Source organism: Nomascus leucogenys, chromosome 9, assembly GCF_006542625.1.
Source record: "Nomascus leucogenys isolate Asia chromosome 9, Asia_NLE_v1, whole genome shotgun sequence".
NCBI lineage: Eukaryota > Metazoa > Chordata > Mammalia > Primates > Hylobatidae > Nomascus > Nomascus leucogenys.
The window spans coordinates 65702664-65723806 of record NC_044389.1 but is presented as its reverse complement, the minus strand read 5'-3'; the positions used below and the strand labels follow the sequence as shown (position 1 = coordinate 65723806).

The following is a 21143-nucleotide window of genomic DNA, read 5'->3' as shown; positions in this document are numbered from 1 at the left end:
GTGCAGTGGCATGATCTCAGCTCAATGTAACCTTCACCATCTGGGTTCAAGTGATTCTTCTGCTTTGGCCTCCCAAATAGCTGGGATTACAGGCGTGCACCACCACACCTGGCTAATTTTCTTGTTTTTTAAATAGAGACAGGGTTTTGCCATGTTAGCCAGGCTGGTCTTGAACTCCTGGCCTCAAGTGATCCAACTGCCTCGTCCTCCCAAAGTGCTGGGATTGCAAGCATGAGCCACCACACCTGACCCCATCAAAGTAACTTTAATGACAGAAAATATGTAAACAAGTGGTATACGGGATTATACCTTGAAGTGACCAGTTTTCTAATAATTTCTACTTTATCTGTAAAATCTGTGGGCTTATTATATTCTCTCTAATATGTTTTAATTTTGAATTAATTTTTTAAACTGCTCTTATCATGGAGTAATCCTACTCCAGGAAGTTGCACCTTATTTATTTTTTGGCTGCTCTTACCCGTAATGTTTTGTCATCCATCCTTGTTGGATAAACATGTGTAGCAAAGTTAATTCTTTAGGTACTACCTTATTAATTTTGTGGGCTGTTTTTCTAGACTGATTCAACTGAAGAACTGTAATCTGTAAGCAGAATAGCCCAGTATTTGTCTCAAAATAGTTTATCAAGTTTGTCTTTTTTTTTTTTTTTTTGAGGTGGAGTCTCGCTCTTCGCCCAGGTTGGCATGCAGTGGTGCATCTCGGCTCACTGCAAGCTCTGTCTTCCGGGTCATGCTATTCTCCTGCCTCAGCCTCCCGAGTAGCTGGGACTACAGGCGCCTGCCACCACGCCCGGCTAATTTTTTGTATTTTTAGTAGAGACAGGGTTTCACCGTGTTAGCCAGGATGGTCTCGATCTCCTGACCTTGTGATCTGCCCGCCTTGGCCTCCCAAAGTGCTGGGATTACAGGCATGAGCCACTGTGCCTGGCCTCAAGTTTGTCTTCTTTCTAATGAATATATCCAACAAATGACACCTAAACTGATTTGATTTATTTGCAGTTGGGCGTTACTAATGTTGTAGTGGTTTGTTCAGTATGTTTCTATGTAAAATATCTGTGTTCTATGTTAGACATTCAAGTCATTCAAGTCTATTTCTTTGTAAAATATTCCCTTTAGCAGGATGAAGTTAAAGGAAGTAGACCGTACAGCCATGCAGGCATGGAGCCCTGCCCAGAATCACCCCATTTACCTAGCAACAGGTAAGTTCAAAGGAGAGAAGATAGTATGAGTTACCTAATTTCTTCTCTTCTGCATCTAGCTTATTCAGTTTAAGCTTTATCTTCTCTGGAAAGCCTCTCTCTCCCTGGCACATTACCGACATTCTATCAGCCAAGTTTAGTGTTCTTCTGTGTTCCCATAGCATTTTGATCATGATGTGTTACATCTAAAATATTTTCCTTCACAAGAATTGTATTTTATCTTTATTTCGCCAGTATTAAGCACAATAGATGGCATGTAAAAAAAACCAGTTAATATCAGTTTGTATGAAGAGCAATTTTGATGTTAGCATTTTTATATAAAAAGAAATAGTTATATCATATATCTATAAGCAGATATAGTAAATCACGGGACTTTTTTTTTTTTTTTTTTTTTGAGACGGAGTCTTGCTCTTTCACCCAGGCTGGAATGCAGTGGCGCGATCTCTGCTCACTGCAAGCTCTGCCTCCCTGGTTCATGCCATTCTGCTGCCTCAGCCTCCCGAGTAGCTGGGACTACAGGCATCCGCCACCACGCCTGGCTAATTTTCTGTATTTTTAGTAGAGATGGGGTTTCACCGTGTTAGCCAGGATGGTCTTGATCTCCTGACCTCATGATCCGCCCACCTCGGCCTCCCAAAGTGCTGGGATTACAGGCGTGAGCCACCGCACCCAGCCTGGATCACAGGACCATTTTTACAGAGAGTTTTAAATATATACAGGCTTAAAAAATTATTTACACTACCCACTCTTATAAACATCCTCTCCTAGCCCTGTGCCAGAATCTCATTGCTATAGTAATTTAAGCATCTGCTCAATGGCATATGTGCAGCATTCATGAGCAAGAGAATGGAAAACATGCTTTTAACTTCTGTTTTGTATGGTTTCTCTGAGTCTTTTATTTTTGTGTGTATAGTTACCATAAATATATTTTCTATAGGAACATCTGCTCAGCAATTGGATGCAACATTTAGTACCAATGCTTCCCTTGAGATATTTGAATTAGACCTTTCTGATCCATCCTTGGATATGAAATCTTGTGCCACATTCTCCTCTTCTCACAGGTATGAGGTTCAGCTTTAAATTCCTGTGATTATTAATTATATATTGTTCTTGATTCCTAATTTGTCTATAATTATGCCATTATTAGAAACTACAAGGAATACCATCAAGAACATGAAATATTTTGTGAAAAAGTATGTGAGTGAATTTTTATGGAAGTAAAAGTAGTGTTTATATGTTCTATTGACTTTTTTTTTCTTTTTTTTTTTTGAGACAGAATCTCACTTTGTAGCTCAGGCTGGAGTGCAGTGGCACGATCTCGGCTCACTGCAACCTCCACCTTCCGGGCTCAAGCAATTCTTGTGCCTCAGCCTCCCAAGTAGCTGGGATTACAGGTGCACACCACCTTGCCCAGCTAATTTTGTATCTTTAGTAGCGACAGGGTTTTGCCATGTTGGCCGGGCTGGTCTTGAACTCCTGACCTCAAGCAATCCACCCACCTCAGCCTCCCAAAGTGCTGAGATTATAGGCATGAGGAACCATGCCTGGCCAGTATGTTCTGTTGACTTTTTTATTGCTGTTATATGTAAGGTGGGAAGGAGAGGCTGTAGTTTCTAGCATTTTTTTCTGGGTTTTTTTGTGTGTGTATGTGTTTTTTTTTTTTTTTTGAGATGGAGTTTCGCTCTTGTTGCCCAGGCTGGAGTACAATGGCGCAATCTCAGCTCACCACAACCTCTGCCTCCTAGGTTCTAGCAATTCTCCTGCCTCAGCCTCCCGAGTAGCTGGGATTACAGGCATGTGCCACCACGCCTGGCTAATTTTGCATAGAGTTCTTTTTTCTATCTCCTTTATTGTGCCTGTTTACAAAAAGGTAGATGTGACTAGAAAAGGAGTAGTCATCATAAGTATTAATAGTGATTATCTCTGAATGGTAGGTTATTTTTATTTTCTTCTGTTACAATATTTAGAAATATATCTCACAGTTTTGTTGACACGATTTCTAATACACTAGGTAACTAGGTATTTGGATCATACTTTCAAGTACTTATGCCCTATTGTAATTCAGGGAAAGGATACCTTCATTTCAGTAATAAAATAAGCTTTATTGCCTCAATATCTTAGCAGGGTTTAAAGAGATTGCTCTTTAGCTGACAGAATATAGCTCAAATCATGCAGTTTCATGGGACCACTCATATTCTTCAGAGCTGTCACAGTGGGATGGGAACCCCAGATACCTTTTGTCTAGTAGTTTTTCTGCTTACTACCATCTGTATCATCGTATACCTTTCTGCCTTCATATTTCATCTCCATTCTGGACCATATATTTTATTCTCCAATAGTAGGGGTACTTGTTATAATATAATCTTGATGTCACTTTTCTACTGTTAGAATACATTCTTTTTCTTAGAAAATTTCACATGACTCCTTTAACACCTTTACTATTTAACAGACCACTTGTTAGTGACCCCCTTTTTTTTTTTTTCAGACAAAGGTCAAAGCATGAGACCCTTCTATAGTCAAATAAAGAGTATTTTTACTTTTCAAGGGAAGTGATTGATTAGCTCTATTTTACAATGAACCAGAGGCAATTTAAGAAGATTAAGTAACTTAGGGTCTCACAGTCTCTAAATGGTAAAATCATTCTTAAGCTCATATTTTTTGACACACAACTCAAGTATATTTTGTTACACTACCTTACAAGAGTTTTTACTCTTTAAGGATTACAAAATCACATATGCAAATATGAGTATAAATAAAAAATGAAATACCGTTACACCAAAGTCATACATAATTACCAGGAGTGGTGGGGAAGTAATATATTTGGACTGTTTATGAAAACATTAAAAATTAAGTGTATAATTTCAATTTTTTGTCTACATTTATTTGACTTTAAGAATGAGTTATTTTATTCATTTTCTCCTGTAGGTACCACAAGTTGATTTGGGGGCCTTATAAAATGGATTCCAAAGGAGATGTCTCTGGAGTTGTGATTGCAGGTGGTGAAAATGGAAATATTATTCTCTATGATCCTTCTAAAATTATAGCTGGAGACAAGGAAGTTGTGATTGCCCAGAATGACAAGCATACTGGCCCAGTGAGAGCCTTGGATGTGAACATTTTCCAGGTAAGACTTTAACATTTATTCATAATTCTTAAACTATGTGCTGCTCATTTGAAATCAGTATATGAATCTACTATGCCTCAGTTTTGGAATTGAAAGTTAAAAAACTGTGTGGCTATACAGGTTGACGAGTGTTTGTTTAAAGAATGGTGGGTTCAGAGTTGAGATCAGGGTTAAAAATACTACCTCCATGAAAAGGATCCGGCTGATAGATATTTTTTTTTTTTTTTTGAGACGGAGTCTCGCTGTTTCGCCAGGCTGGAGTGCAGTGGCATGATCTTGGCTCACTGCAACCTCTGCCTCCTGGGTTCAAGTGATTCTTCTGCCTCAGCCTCCCGAGTAGCTGGGATTACAGGTGCCTGCCACTATGCCCAGCTAATTTTTTTTTTTTTTTTTTTGAGACGGAGTCTCGCTCTGTCGCCCAGGCTGGAGTGCAGTGGCGCAATCTCGGCTCACTGCAAGCTCCGCCTCCCGGGTTCATGCCATTCTCCTGCCTCAGCCTCTCCGAGTAGCTGGGACTACAGGCGCCCGCCACCACGCCTGGCTAATTTTTTTGTATTTTTAGTAGAGACGGGGTTTCACCTGGTCTCGATCTCCTGACCTCGTGATCCACCCGCCTCGGCCTCCCAAAGTGCTGGGATTACAAGCGTGAGCCACCGCGCCCGGCCCCCAGCTAATTTTTGTACTTTTAGTAGAGACGGGGTTTCATCATGTTTGCCAGAATGGTCTCAATCTCTTGACCTTGTGATCCGCCCGCCTCGGCCTCCCAAAGTGCTAGGATTATAGACGTGAGCCACTGTGCCCGGCTGGCTGATAGGTTTAAGTCTGAAGATGTCATGCCATTTGATTAGACGTTTTATAAACATTAAGAGACCCATAGGTTGGAAACCTTGCCTTTTAAAAGTTCGTGCTAGGTCAGCATTAGGCTGGTGCTGTGATGTCCAGGTTAATTCACTGTTTTATTGAGAAATTTTATGTTTATGACAGAGATTAATACTCTATGAAATAATTAGAAATTAAATGTAATGGTCAGGCATGGTGGCTCACACCTGTGTAATCCCAGCACTTTGAGAGGCCGAGGCAGGCAGATCACGAGGTCAGGAGTTCGAGACCAGCCTGGCCAACGTGGTGAAACCCCGTCTCTACTAAAAATGCAAAAATTAGCTGGGCGTGGTGGCAGGCATCTGTAATCCCAGCTATTTGGGAGGCTGAGGCAGGAGAATCGCTTGAACCCGGGAGGCGGAGATCGCAGTGAATTGAGATCGTGCCATTGCACTCCAGCCTGGGCAACAAGAGCAAAACTCAAAAAAGAAAAAAAGAAAAAAGAAATGTAATGCAGATTTAACAGATAATTAAGATTCTTTGTACTGTTGCCTTCATAAACATTTCTGGTTGTTAATTATATAAATGCACAGCTTAATAAAGATCTTAGCCTGAACAGGGTGGTGAAACCCTGTCACTACAAAAAATGCAAACAATTAGCAGAACATGGTGGCACACGCCTGTAGTCTCAGCTACACGGGAGGCTGAGGAAGGTTGATGGCTTTAGCCCGGGAGGTCTAGGCTGCAGTAAGCTATGATCACACCACTGCACTCCAGCCTGAGTGACACATAGAGACCCTGTCTGGAAAATAAAAAAAAAAAAAAAGAGACCTTGAGTTAATACGATACTAGATTATAACAACCAAAAATGAGTATTAAGAAAATTTTAAATAGTTCCTTTTCTTATATTATAAATAGATACTTAGGGTATAGCAATACAGAAACCCAACTTGTTTATTTCTTTTTTGTTGTTGTTTTTTGTTTTTTGAAACAGGGTCTTGCTCCCTCTGCCAGGCTGGACTGCAGTGGCTCATAACTCACTGCAGTCTTGACCTCCTGGGCTCAAGCGAGTCTCCTGTCTCAGCCACCTGAGTAGCTGGGACTACAGGCATGAGCCACAACACCTGGCTAATTTTTGTAGAGACAGGGTTTTTTCGTGTTAGTCAAGCTGGTCCCGAACTCCTGGGCTCAAGCGGTCTGTCCTCCTCGGCCTCCCAAAGTGCTGTGACTACAGGCATGAGCCACTGTGCCCAGCCTTCATTTCTATAGTTTGTGGTATCTGCTCTTTAGGTAACTCCTTTGTTAATTGTATTAAACAGCTGATGATTTTTAATAAAGTATTTTGTGTTATAGGTAGCTACTACCATAGAATGTCTCTCTTTTTTTTAGCTATATGCCAACTGGTAGAGAATAATTTGTAAGAGTAAATAGTAGTGGATGAAGGTCAGTATATGAAGCCCATTATCTTCCTGTACTTTATATTACAATTTCAGGGTTTTTTTGACCCTTAAGGTATGTACCAGAGAAAACCTAGAAATATTGCCACCTGGAACAAGATTGAGTGTATATGAACTAGAAATATGTGAAGAGTTATGACAAGAGATTTTACTAGTGCTGTATTGATTCAGCTCTGGAAGCTGGCTTTGAGGTATCCTGAGAAAGATGCCACAGTTTTAGGATTCAGCTTTTTCTGAAAGCAATAATTGATGACCTTTTTAATCTTATAATTAAATCTCCTTCCAGAGATGCAAAAATATAAACAGTAACCCTCACATGGTTGCATGACTGATTAAGAATTTATCCGGCCTGGTTCGGTGGCTCACGCCTGTAATGCAGGTGGATCACCTGAGGTCAGGAGTTTGAGACCAGCCTGACCAACAGGGAGAAACCCCGTCTCTACTAAAAATACAGAATTAGCCGGGAGTGGTGGTGCATGCCTGTAATTCTAGCTACTCGGGAGGCTGAGGCAGGAGAATCACTTGAACCCGGGAGGCAGAGGTTGTGGTGAGCTGAGATTGCGCCATTGCACTCCAGCCTGGGCAACAAGAGCAAAACTCCGTCTCAAAAAAAAAAAAGAATTTATCTATATAATTTTTAAAATAATATCTTGCATTAAAATTAATTTGTTCTCAGTAGACATCTTTTGTCTTTGTTAAGTAGAATTTTATGTTTTTCTAGAAAACTTTAAATTTTGAAATAATTATGCATAATTTAGAAATTCATGCATATGTTTTTCACTTTTCAAATTAAATAGAATAATTGCGTATGCTACATCTAATATCTTTCTAGCTCTGAACTGAGTTATTCTGAATTTTCTTAATTATTCATAAGTGCTATTTAGTTATGGTTTCTTCTTGCAGACTAATCTGGTAGCTTCTGGTGCTAATGAATCTGAAATCTACATATGGGATCTAAATAATTTTGCAACCCCAATGACACCAGGAGCCAAAACACAGGTATTTTTATATTGATTTTGATCATTGTAATCAAAAAAGTCCAAAGTAGTTCTACTAAACCTACTTATTTCACTTTTAAGGCTTCTCACACAAAACATAAATGTTTAAAATCATTGTTTAGATGTTACTGATTTTTCTTCAGTAAAGTATTAATAAATATGTTTCTTCAAAGTATCAGTGAGTCCTTCAAGAGTAAGTATTTATTTAGTACCTACCACCTGGTAGACGCTGGTCATTGTACTAGGCATACAGTAGTAAACAAAATGAACAAAAATCCTTAATAATTGTCTTAGATATAGTATAATTATTTTTGTTCTTTGTGTGATAGTTGCTTTGCGTTTTAGCAACAACCAACCTTCTTAAAACACACTTAGACAAGACCATGGAAGCCAAGGTTTAAAATAAATACCTCAAGCCCTTTGCTTGTGTATTTCTATTGAGTTTGGTAACAACAGTCTTCTGTTCTTCCTTTGAGTTTCTTTATGTTGTATAGGCTATCCAACTTGAGTAGCCATTGTAACTGGCTCTAACATTTTGGCAATCTGAGAGGTAGCATAATGATAGCATATGTACTACCATTTATAAAGGTATTTTGCTAATGGTCTAGGCTGTAATTTTGCCCTTTCTAGTTTTCTGTCATAGTCACCAACATCTACTTTGTGGTCCATAATCTACCTTGCAGCAGTTGCAAAGTAAAGAAACAGTACTTGGTTTATAGCAGGAATTCAATAAAATTCTTGTCGAATGAGATATTACTAAACAAGATAATACACTTGAAGTGGCATGTACCTGCATTTTAAGTCGTATAATTGTACGTGTTGAGAATATAGAGATGTAGGACTATAAAGCAAATTTGAGGAATAAATGGATCAGATTTTTAAGTAATACACTTTTCAAAATGAAGGATCCAATTTTACAGTTAAATTTGATTATAATAGAGAAACAGTTTTTATTAACTGTTTTTTCCTTGTAGCCTCCAGAAGATATCAGCTGCATTGCATGGAACAGACAAGTTCAGCATATTTTAGCATCAGCCAGTCCCAGTGGCCGGGCCACTGTGTGGGATCTTAGAAAAAATGAACCAATCATCAAAGTCAGTGACCATAGTAACAGAGTAAGTATGTGATTGACTTGTGATGAACATTTTGTATTTCTGCTGTAGGTATTCCTATATTGTTTGTCAGAGTTAACAACAAATCAAATTTCTGTGAAGTCAAATCCTGTTTTTTCATTAATCAGTCACATTAGAATGAATGTTTGCTTTTTTCCCTCTAAGGGAAAATCCATAAAATTCCCAATAAATATGTTGGATATTATTAATGATGAAGAGAGATTGGTTAATCAAGGAACTTATTCCATGATATACTGGTTGTTTTGCTTTGCTAGCTGTTTTAAAACATTGCTGCAACTTTTTTTTTTTTTTCTTGAGACGGAGTCTCGCTCTGTCACCCAGGCTGGAGTACAGTGGCGCGATCTCGGCTCCCTGCAACCTCTGCCTCCTGGGTTCAAGCAGTTCTCCTGCCTCAGCCTTCCGAGTAGCTGGGATTACAGGCATGCGCCATCATGCCCAGCAAATTTTTGTATTTTTAGTAGAGATGGGGTTTCACCATGTTGGTCTGGCTGGTCTCGAACTCCTGACCTTGTGATCTGCCTGCCTCAGCCTCCCAAAGTGTTGGGATTACAGGCATGAGCTTCTGCGCGCGGCCATTGCAGCAACTCTTTAATTCATCTTTAGCTTTTCTTAGAATGTAAAAATTTTTCCTGCTGGGAACTTCATCACTGTGAACTTGTAATATTTGACTTCTTGGCCTCATCTCTTCCTCTGATTAGGTACTGCTAAAATGAGCTAATATATTTCCAGCACTTACCCATAGAGCAATTAAATTCTGAACCTTTTAGGTATCTTAATTTTTTTATGTCATTAGGTGCTATAAAATAATTTAGTTATAATTTGGAACCTTTTTTTTTTGTTTATGAGTACATTGGATAGTTTGACATTTTCTAAAATAAGTTTGCCAAAAGTCAGAGCATACATATGTAATTTAAAAACAACAATAACAAAAAAAAACTATTTGGGAGAACACTTCTGCAGAGTATTGTTTTCAAGTGAATCAGGAGTTTTAAAACAGAAGTTTCAGTGGAATAAACCATACCAGAAGCATTTTAGTCATTTTGTGGAACATTTAATAGAATCTGAACTTGCAGATAGTTCCTAATAATGTTAATTTATTCCATATGAAAATTTAAATGGTAGTTTTTGCTTAAGATATTTTGCCTTGGTTTTTCTGATAAAATAGAGGAAAAGTGTGGGGTTTTTTTGCGTCTTGTGTGTGTGTGTTAATTTTTTTAAGGGTTTTTTTTTCTTTTCTTTTTTTTGAGATGGAGTCTCACTCTGTCACCCAGTCTGGAGTGTAGTGGCATGATCATGGCACTGCAACCTCCGCCTCCCGAGTTCAGGCAATTCTCCTGCCTCAGCCTCCCACGTAGCTGGGATTACAGGCGTCCGCCACCACACCTGGTGAATTTTTGTATTTTTAGTAGAGATGGGGTTTCATCTTGTTGGCCAGACTGGTCTCAAACTCCTGACCTCGTGATCCGCCCGCCTTGGCCTCCCAAAGTGCTGGGATTACAGGAGTGAGCCACCACGCCCAGCCTGTATGTGTTAATCTTTTATCTGTTTTGTTTTGTTTTTTTCATTTTTCTGAAAGTATTTTAAATGTGCATAAAATGTTTTCTCTACTGCCGGGTGCAGTGGCTCAATCCTAGCACTTTGGGAGGCCAAGGCGGGTGAATTGCCTGTGCTCCGGAGTTCAAGACCAGCCTGGGCAACATGGTGAAACCCCTTCTCTACTAAAATACAAAAAATTAGCCAGGCATGGTGGTGCGTACCTGTACTCCCAGCTACTGGGAAGCTGAAGCGGGAGAATCGCTTGAACCTGGGAGGCAGAGGTGGCAGTGAGCTGAGATCGTGCCACACTGCACTCCAGCCTGGGTGACAGAGCGAGACTCCATCTCAAAAAAATAAATAAAATGAAATGTTTTCTGTATACTTACAGTTTTGATAGTAAAACTCATTTTTGGTATACAGTTATTCTGACTCAGAATGGTTTTGTGTGTATCAAATAGCTGCATGAATTGAGAAAATATTCAAATATCTTACTTTTAAGACTACCGTTTAAGACTGTTCAATAAAATTTAGTAGTTTTACATTTTGTTCTGTTTTGTTGTTTAAAATAAACTAAGGCCAGGCCTGGTGGCTCATGCCTGTAATCCCAGCACTTTGGGAGGCCGAGGTGGGTGGATCATTTGAGGTCAGGAGTTCGAGACTAGCCTGGCCAACATGGTAAAACCTCATATCTACTAAAAATACAAAAATTTGCTGGCATGGTGGCTTGCACCTGTAATCCCAGCTACTCAGGAGGCTGAGGCAGGAGGATCACTTGAACCTGGGGGAGGTGGAGGTTGCAGTGAGCTGAGATGGCGCTATTGCACTCCAGCTTGGCCGACAATAAATAAATCATAAATAAAATAAACCAAAGCTGATGTTTTTCACTATTTGTTTCAATAAAGGCATATTTCTCGTTGTGGTTTGACTTTTCATAAAGTAATTTGATTCATAAAATGTGAACCTTAACTATCTGCAGATGCATTGTTCTGGGTTGGCGTGGCATCCTGATGTTGCTACTCAGATGGTCCTTGCCTCCGAGGATGACCGGTTACCAGTGATCCAGATGTGGGATCTTCGATTTGCTTCCTCTCCACTTCGTGTCCTGGAAAACCATGCCAGGTATCATGCTGCCGTTACAAAGAACTTGATTTGTTTATTTTCTGAACATGTTGGTGATGTTTTCATGCCCAGAAATACACCATAGGACACAGGAACTTTTTTTTTTTAGACGGAGTTTTGCTCTGTCACTTAGGCTGGAGTGCAGTGGCAAGATCTCTGCTCACTGCAGCCTCTGCCTCCCAGGTTCAGACAGTTCTCCTGCCTCAGCCTCCTGAGTAGCTGGGATTACAGGCACAAGCCACCATGCCAGCAAATTGTTATAGTTTTATAAAAATTTTATAGCTGGGATTACATGCGTGTACTACCACACCCAGCTAATTTTTATAGTTTTAGTAGAGATGGGGTTTTAGTATGTTGGCCAGGCTGGTCTCAAACTTCTGACCTCAAGTGATCCGCCCGCCTTTGCCTCCCAAAGTGCTGGGATTACAGGCATGGGCCACCGTGCCAGGCTACCACAGGAACTTAATGTTTTTGTCAGTTATCAGTTAGTCTATGGTAAAATTGGTTTTGTTATCCATTGTTTTGCTTAAAGTCACAGTTTCTAAATTAAGTAAGGACTTACTGCAGTTAGATTTCATGCCCATCCATAGGTAAAACATTTTACTGTACCTATCTAAGTTACGTGTGTGTGTGTGTGTGTGTGTATGCATGTATAATCCCAATATAATTTTTATACAAATGGGATAATTTGTGCATATAGTTAGATAACTTTTTTCGTTAATCGTGAATACCGTCTAATGGTAAGAAGTTGATTTCCACAAACTGCTATGTATATTTTTTGAGATGGGGTCTTGCTGATTTGCCCAGGATAGAGCCACCATAGCTCACTGCAGCCGTGAGCCTCTGGGCTCAAGTAATCCTCCTGCCTCAGCTTCATGAGTATGCCTGGAACTACAGGCACACGCCACCATAACTGGCTAATTTTCAAATTTTTTGGTAGAGACAGACTGTCATTATATTGCCCAGGTTGGTCTTGAACTCCTGGCCTCAAACAATCCTTCTGCCTTGGCCTCCCAAAGTGTACAGAATAATTTTTATCTACATATTTTCTCATTGAAAGGTGGTCTATAATTTATTGTGAAATACTCTGTTGGGCATTTGTTTTCACTTTTTTGCTGTCATACACTGCACTATATTGAACATCTATGTCTTTGTAATGATCAGATAGCATATACGTTACTAAATTGCCTCTGAAAATATTGCATTTATTTTATTTTATTTTTTGTTTTGTTTTTCTTATTTTATTTTATTTTATTTTTGAGATAGAGTCTCACTCACTCTGTTGCCCAGGCTGAAGTACAGTGGCACCATCTCAGCTCACTGCAGACTTCACCTCCCAGGTTCAAGTGATTCTCCTACCTCAGCCTCCTGAGTAGCAGGGATTACAGGTGTGAGCCAACGCGCCCGGCATTGAAACTCTTGCATTTAATTGTATTTCTGTTAACAGTGTGTGAATCTACAAAACCTAGGCAGAAATAATTGAGATTTGGTTTTCTCAAGATTAAAAATTTTCTCGTTCCTTTATGTTTTTTATAGGGGGATTTTGGCAATTGCTTGGAGCATGGCAGATCCTGAATTGTTACTGAGCTGTGGAAAAGATGCTAAGATTCTCTGCTCCAATCCAAACACAGGAGAGGTATGGGGAGGAAATGTTTCTCAACCTTGTAGCCCTTGTAGTATGTTACTTCTGGCTACATAAGAAATTTTCTATGTGGATTCTTTAGTGGATTACTATGTGAAAAGTATGTGGAGGTGTGTGTGCAGTGTTTATTTGGCAGCAATTGTGTCAGGAACATAATCTAAGCTCAGCTTTTTAACCAGAAAAATCAGTAATTAAAATAGTATATTTTAAACTAGTAATCATCCCCTCCTCATTTCCAATAATGTGTTTATTACCTAGACTCAGAAATACTTTGATTTATTTCACATGTGGTTTATGGGAATCAGTATCTTCGATGTAGGATTGTTCAAGGTTTGCATCTTTTGCCTGCTTTACCGTTCCTGAGGATCCTCTTTCACTTCTGGAAATCGGTAGATATAGTTTTCCAATCTCTCTTCTGAATGATAAAGCAAGAATATAAATTATAGCTTTTATATTTTTACCTTTTTTATGTGAAGGTAGATTATTGCTAGTGCTTATGTAGTTTGATGGAATGCTAATAAAAATAAAGAGTGTCTTTGGTAAGTTTTCATCTAAAACAAGCCCTTTAGTTATTTGGTTTCTGGTTTAAGAGTTGTGGATGTAACAATGTGAGAATATAGAATCATTAATGTTAGGGGAGACAAGAGAAAAAAATTAATAAATTTTACTGCATATCATTTGTAGGACAAATAACAAAAATCTTAATTTTACACTGTGCCTTGCCAAGTAAATTCAAAATTCATGGAACTTACTATTCTGTTATCATTTTCTCTGTTATATAATTTAATTAGATGAATTTTTGCCTGTGATTAGTTGTGTGTGCTTGGACTTTGAAGGAAGAGACTTTTAGTACATGTTACAACTAAAAAATTGGATTTTGTTGGCCAGGTGCAGTGGCTCATACCTGTAATCCCAGCACTTTGGGAGGCCGAGGCGGGCAGATCATGAGGTCAGGAGATCGAGACCATCCTGGCTAACATGATGAAACCCCGTCTCTACTAAAAAAAAAAAAAAAAATACAAAAAAATTAGCCGGGAATGGTGGCAGGTGCCTGTAGTCCCAGCTACTAGGGAGGCTGAGGCAGAATGGCGTGAACCTGGGAGGCGGAGCTTGCAGTGAGCCCAGATCGCGCCACTGCACTCCAGCCTGGGTGACAGAGCGAGATTCCGTCTCAAAAAATAAATAAATAAATAAATAATAAAAAATTGGATTTTGTTCAAATGCAAATAAAGATAGATAAATGATCTAAGTTTTATCAAACCACATATCAAACGAAATAAATAACAAAGACATGAGCAGGCTAAATACCTTTTCAATCAATTCTATTTTTTAATAACATGAAACATTTTAAATGTCACATGGGTCATGTGTGGTGGCTCACACCTATAATCTCAGCACTTTGGGAGGCAAGGCAGGCTGTGGCGAAACCCCATCTCCACAAAAAATACAAAAATTAGCTGGGTATGGTGGCGTGTTCTGTAGTCCTGGCCACTTGGGAGGCTGAGGTGGGAAAATCGCTTGAGCCCAGGAGGTCAAGACTCCAGTGAGCTGTGATTGCGCCACTGCACTCCAGCCTAGTCATCAGTGTGAGACCCTGTCTCAAAAATAAAAAAAAGAAAAAGGATAAAGAAGGTCACATGAAGCCAGAGTTAAGTTCATTTGACTTTTCGTAAAGTCCTAAGATGTTGCTTCTATGAGTAGCAGTTAACCACCATACTAACTTTGAGTTCACAACAAGCATTACATTGTAAAGGTTTCATATAAGCCATTTTCTATTTATTTATTTATTTGTTTTAGTACTATTATTATTTTTTTGTCAGGGTCTTGCTATGTCTCCCAAGCTGGAATGCAGTGGCACCGTGATGGGTCACTGAAACCTTGACCTCTCGGGCTCAGTCAGTCCTCCCACCTCAGCCTCCCAGATAGCAGGGACTACAGGCGTGCACCACCGTTGCCTGGCCAATTTTTTGTAATTTTTTGTACAGATGGGGTTTCACCATGTTCCCCATGCTGGTCTTGAACTCCTGGGCTCAAGCAATCTGCCCACCTCAGCCTACCAAAGTGCTAGGATTATAGGCATGAACTACCATGCCTGGCCTCATATAGGTCATTTTCTATAGTTCTTTCTCTGTCATTTTCTTTCTAAAGGAAGCTGTTAATGCCGAATTCTGTTAGGATTCTGCAGTGATAGGAAGGGTGTGTATAGTACATGTTTTCTCTGTTGATTAAAAGTCAGATTTCTTAGTGAATTCTTCCTTCTCAAGATTGATTTTAAAATTTGATCGTCAAGTAACCTAAATATGGTTGTTGTTTGGGTCTTACCAGACAAAAACAATTGGACAGGACATCACTGATCTTTTACAGTTTAAAAAGTTGGCTCTAGGCTGGGTGCGGTGGCTCACACCTATAATTCCAGCACTTTGGGAGGCCAAGGCGGGCGGATCACTTGAGGTCAGCAGTTCAAGACAAGCCTGGCCAATGTGGTGAAATGCCGTCTCTATTAAAAATGCAAAAATTAGCCGGGCATGATGATGGACACCTGTAAGCCCAGCTGCTTGGGAGGCTGAGGCAGAATAGTTGCTTGAGCCCAGGAGGTGGAGGTTGCAGTGAGCTGAGGTTCCTGCCACTGCACTCCAGCCTAGGCAACAGAGTGAGACCCTGTCTCAAAAAAAAAAAAAATGTTGCCTCTAATAGAATGTGCTGGTCTTTCAAATGCATCCACTATTTTGAACACAGAAAAGCCTCAGTTTTTAAAATGTGTTTATTCAAATCTGATTGAAATTTTAAGTTGCATTCCTGTTAATCAGAATAGGTCATCATAATGGATCATTCTTACACTTTAAAAAATCTTAGTATTCTTTTTCCTGGCTAAAGATACTTTCTACAAAAAAATGTTCAATTTAGCTATACTTGTTGACTACATTAATTCAGGTGTTTTGGTTACAAAGTGGCCATACCATTTTCTGAGTTTTGTTGTTTGTTTTTTGTTGGCCTAGGTGTTATATGAACTTCCCACCAACACACAGTGGTGCTTCGATATTCAGTGGTGTCCCCGAAATCCTGCTGTCTTATCAGCTGCTTCGTTTGATGGGCGTATCAGTGTTTATTCTATCATGGGAGGAAGCACAGATGGTTTAAGACAGAAACAAGTTGACAAGGTAATAGGAAGTGTTAAAGTTTTCTATTATAATGCCTGAAAAAAGTGTGTGTTGTGTAATATTTTGAAATGACTTCACTGATTAACAATGCTGGTTAATTGGACAATTGTGACCAAAAATTTTTTTGGAGATGACTGGAAAAAAATGAAAGATAGTTTGTGTATGGTCAGATTCTCATGTTATTATTATTATTATCTTTTTTAGCTTTCATCATCTTTTGGGAATCTTGATCCCTTTGGTACAGGACAGCCCCTTCCTCCATTACAAATTCCACAGCAGACTGCTCAGCATAGTATAGTGCTGCCTCTGAAGAAGCCGCCCAAGTGGATTCGAAGGCCTGTTGGTGCTTCTTTTTCAGTAGGTGGATTTTGTTTTTATGGTCCATAGGCACAAATGACTTTTTATACCAAAGTGTTATTATAGGGTCACTCTAATGGAAGAAATCAGGGTTTAAGTTGGGATTTGAGGTGTATTTCATCATTCAAAATGGTTTCTCTGAAAAATTGGAACCTACTCTTTTTTTTCCCTTTTTAAAAAATCATGGTAAAATATACATAAAATTGATCATTTTATCCATTTTTAAATATACAGTTCAATGGCATTAAGTACATTTACATTGTTGTTGTGTAGCCAACACTTTATATTCCTCCCCCCTCCACCCCTGTTTGTTTGTTTTTTTTTTTTTTTTGAGACAGTCTCACTCTGTTGTCCAGGCTGGAGTGCAGTGGCACAATCTCAGCTCAGTGCAACCTCTGCCTCCTGGGTTCAAGTAATTCTCCTGCCTCAGCCTCCTGGGTAGCTGGGATTACAGGCACGTGCCACCACACCTGGATAGTTTTTGTATTTTTAGTAGAGATGGGGTTTTACCATGTTAACTGGCCTGGTCTTGAACTCCTGACCTCAGGTGATCCACCCACCTCGGCCTCCCAAAGTGCTGGGATTACAGGCATGAGTCACTGCACCCAGCCCTCCTCCCTTTTTTTTAAATTTGTCTTCCTTGTCTCTCTCTCTCTTTCCCTCCCTCTCCTCTCTCTTTCCCTCCTTCCCTCCCTTCTTTTTCTTTTCTTTTCTTTTTGCAGGGAGTGTCCTCCCTCCTTTTCATCCTTTTAGCTTTCTTTTTTAATTGCCAGCTTTTTTTAATTGTAAAAAATGCATAATGTAAAATTTACTATCTTAACCATTTTAAAATATACACTACAACCATTTTTAAATATGTACTACAGTAGTGTTAACTATATACACGTTGTTGTGCAACAGATCTCTAGAACTTTTTCATCTTGCAAAACTGAAACTCTGTGCCCTTGAACAACAGCTCCCCATTTCTTCTTTCCCTTGAATCCCTGGTAACCACATTCTATTTTGTTGCTAGGAGTTTTACTACTTTAAATTACTCATATAAATGGAATCATGCAGTACTTGTCTTTTTGTGGCTGGCTTATTTTACTTAGCTTAATGTCCCCAAGGTTTATCTGTGTTGTAGCATGACAGAATTTACTTTTTAGAGGCCAAATAATATTGCATTGTATATATATACCACATTTTCTTTATCCATTCATTTGATGGTCATTTTGGTTGCTTCCACCTTTTGGCTATTGTGAATAAATGCTGTGGTGAACATGGGTTTGTAATTATCACTTTGGGATCCTGTTTTCAGTTTTTTGGGACATACATCCAGAAGTGGGATTGCTGGATCATAGGATGGTTCTATATTTAAGTTTTTGAAGAACCTCGATACCGTTTTATAGCAGCTTTACCATTTTACATTCTCACTAATGGTGCACAAGGGTTCTAGTTTCTCTGCATCCTCTCTAGTACTTTTTGTTTGTTTGTTTGTTTCTTCCTTTTACATTGCTGATACTTTGCCTAACTCTTTCATGCCAGACTTCTAATAGCTTGATTTCATATTCGTTGCTTGTCTTTTCCCCTCTAATCTCTACTACATATTCCAAGATTAATCTTCCTAAAATGGACTTTTGAATATGTTTTATGTCACTCATAAGTCTGTTCTTTGGATCTACTTAATCTTCTCATCGTCCTATCTGGTCTTCTCTATCTGGGTGGATCACTTGAGGTTAGGAGTTCAAGACCAGCCTGGCCAACATGGTGAAACCCTGTCTACTAAAAATATAAAAGTTAGCCAGGCATGGTGGCCAGCACCTGTAATCCCAGCTACTCGGGAGGCTGAGGCAGGAGAATCACTTGATCCCAGGAGGCAGAGGTTGTAGTGAGCCAAGATCCCACCTTTGCACTCCAGTCTGGGTGACTAAGAGCGAAACGCTGTCTCAGAAAAAAAAAAAAAAAAAAAGTACATTTCATCTAGAACAGAAATTGAAATGGTGTCAGACTGTGGCACATGAGAGGTCGTATCAACTAATTTCATCCAGATTATCTGTTTAGGCCACTTTATAAGCACTTTTTTTGGCCATATCCTTGGGTTAACCACTGAGTTTGTTCATTCTCTCTTTTACAGTTTGGAGGCAAACTGGTTACATTTGAGAATGTCAGAATGCCTTCTCATCAGGGAGCTGAGCAGCAGCAGCAGCAGCACCATGTGTTCATTAGTCAGGTTGTAACAGAAAAGGAGTTCCTCAGCCGATCAGACCAGCTTCAGCAGGCTGTGCAGTCACAAGGATTTATCAATTATTGCCAAAAAAAAATTGATGCTTCTCTGACTGAATTTGAGAAAAATGTGTGGTCCTTTTTGAAGGTAAAGTTGCTATTTAAAGCTATATTATTTCATTATCTGCAAATTTAACTGTTCCTTTATACTCTAAACCTGTCTTCCTATTAAAGAAACAATTGAAAAAGTGTGATTTCAGCAATTCGTCATGAAATTAAGAAGCCTTATAAAGAGCATACAACCTAACTTATGTCCAGAGTTTTTCCTTCTCTACTTTGAAAAGTGTAACACGAAATACATTTTTAATAAGTAAAAAAAAAAAAAAAAAGATCTGTTTAGAGGAGAGTGACACAGTCAGCATATCTATTTTGAAGATGAGTACATAGAGTTTACTATAATGAAACAGAATATTTAATATCTATAGTAGATCTAGTTAAGGAAAATGGAAAAAGAGGAAGAGGAATAGAGGAGAGAGGTTGGAGGCATTTTTCCTTTTACTTTAAGAGGAGTTAGAATAGAATAACAAATAGAATTTCCTGGTTGGTCATTTCGCCTCCACTGGAATGTCTGTTTCTTTATACAGTACTGATTTTTCAAAGGTAAAGCAGTCTTGAATACAGTTAGGTTAAAGTCTAAAATTAAAGAATTTATATTTTGTAATAATTTTGGGAAAGAATTTTAGGACATAGAATATTCCACATAGTTTGAGTTTTGTATCAGTTTAACCTTTGGACATAACCTTTGGACATAAGTAATTACAAAAATTAGTGTTCAAAAGTAAGCTTTATTCAACCAGGATAATTAATTACTAGTGTATTTTCTATTAAAAAATAACTTATTTAAAAAAAATGATTCTGGGCACATGTTCTCAGGACCTCCTGAGGCTGGGTCTCCAAATAAAAAACAAAAAAACCCACTATTCTTTGGATTCCTTCTAGCAGTGAATCTTTAGAATGTAGACTTCAGATATTTTTAATAATTCTCTTTGGAATTTGATTCATTCTTATAAAAATTTGGCCTTTAAATGTAGGTCTTTGTTTTAAGAATACGTCTGTTTTTTAAAAGGTAAACTTTGAGGATGATTCTCGTGGAAAATACCTTGAACTTCTAGGATACAGAAAAGAAGATCTAGGAAAGAAGGTAAACTTTTGGGAAAGTTAGATGGCATGCTATTTGTGAATCATACTTTTAAAAAATAAAGTACTACACAGATTATCTCAAATCACCCAATAAACATTTAATAATAATTTGTGTTTGGTTGCCAGCTTTTTTTCTTTTTTCTTTTTCTTATTCTCCATCATTACCCACAGTGGTTGCCAGAGTTTTGAATACATATTGATAAATGACTATGTAACTTATATTAGCCCTTCATCATTCTTTGGAAATGGCTAGAGTTTTCTATAGCATTGCAGGTTGTTGCATGTGTGGTAGAGGTATACTGTGCACTCTAAGTGCATATTGAAGATTAGTGCTCTTTTGATGTGAGGCAGAACTAAGATCACATCACAACCCCACTGCTTAGTGGCTATTTCTTTGCTCACTCCTTTAGAGTTTTATATTTAACTGTATTCGTAGTCTAAACTTCTTGAGGCTGTAACTTTTTTAGGCTTGTAAGAGATTGATATGAAAGTTTTACTTGCATGCCTGATGGCAAAAAATGAGGAAATAGAATGATTGTCGGATTATTTCTAATTACTTCCATGTGAAAGAAGCTAGAACCATGGAGAACCAGTTCTGCATAGCTTTTATTGTTTTTTTAAACACACTATTCCTATAAGAACTTTTGTGGATTTTCGCCAGTGAGAAGCAAGAAGTGAACATTTGCTGGATGCTCTGAAATAGAATTCCATGTAGTAGGTGAGCTGTTATTTTTATTTCAGATTGCTTTGGCCTTGAACAAAGTGGATGAAGCCAGTGTGGTAAGAAGGCCTTTAAAAGTAGCTACCTTCTAAAACTTTGGCTAGGTCATAACAAAGAAGGAAATATCATTTAAGAAATTTGTGTTTTATGCTTTATGGTATAAAAATAAATGCTTATTCTAGATATTTTAATGTTAATAATTCTCATTTTAAAATAGCACGAGCTTAGCTGGTAGAGCATTCCTTTCTCTTGACATACATATTTGAATTTTGTAAAGGAGGAAAAACAGAATTAATGACTACTCAAATACTTAAGATAAATTTTTTTTTTTTTTGGCCGGGAAGAATGGGAAAGTGGGCCGGGCGTGGTGGCCCATGCCTGTAATCCCAGCACTTTGAGAGGCCGAGGCGGGTGGATCACGAGGTCAGGAGTTCAAGACCAGCCTGACCAACATGGTGAAA

General features: G+C 38.7%; 1 protein-coding gene across 11 annotated transcripts in view; it reads left to right on the top strand.

Annotated features, from left to right (window-relative positions):
- Positions 1-21143, top strand: part of SEC31A (SEC31 homolog A, COPII coat complex component) — a 76113-nt gene that overhangs the window by 10136 nt on the left and 44834 nt on the right. For 4 of the 11 annotated variants that reach the window (XM_003265821.4, XM_003265819.4, XM_012499449.2 and 1 more), the window contains exons 2-13: positions 1134-1216; positions 2154-2277; positions 4142-4340; positions 7520-7615; positions 8589-8729; positions 11260-11402; positions 12939-13038; positions 16041-16202; positions 16407-16559; positions 18673-18909; positions 19888-19962; positions 20703-20741. In XM_003265821.4, coding sequence (XP_003265869.1) covers positions 1138-1216; positions 2154-2277; positions 4142-4340; positions 7520-7615; positions 8589-8729; positions 11260-11402; positions 12939-13038; positions 16041-16202; positions 16407-16559; positions 18673-18909; positions 19888-19962; positions 20703-20741 — 1548 coding nt within the window. In that variant the 5' untranslated portion in view covers positions 1134-1137. The remainder of the gene's footprint in view (positions 1-1133; positions 1217-2153; positions 2278-4141; positions 4341-7519; positions 7616-8588; positions 8730-11259; positions 11403-12938; positions 13039-16040; positions 16203-16406; positions 16560-18672; positions 18910-19887; positions 19963-20702; positions 20742-21143) is intronic. The other 7 variants (XM_012499451.1, XM_003265820.3, XM_003265818.4 and 4 more) reach the window with 3 other exon arrangements.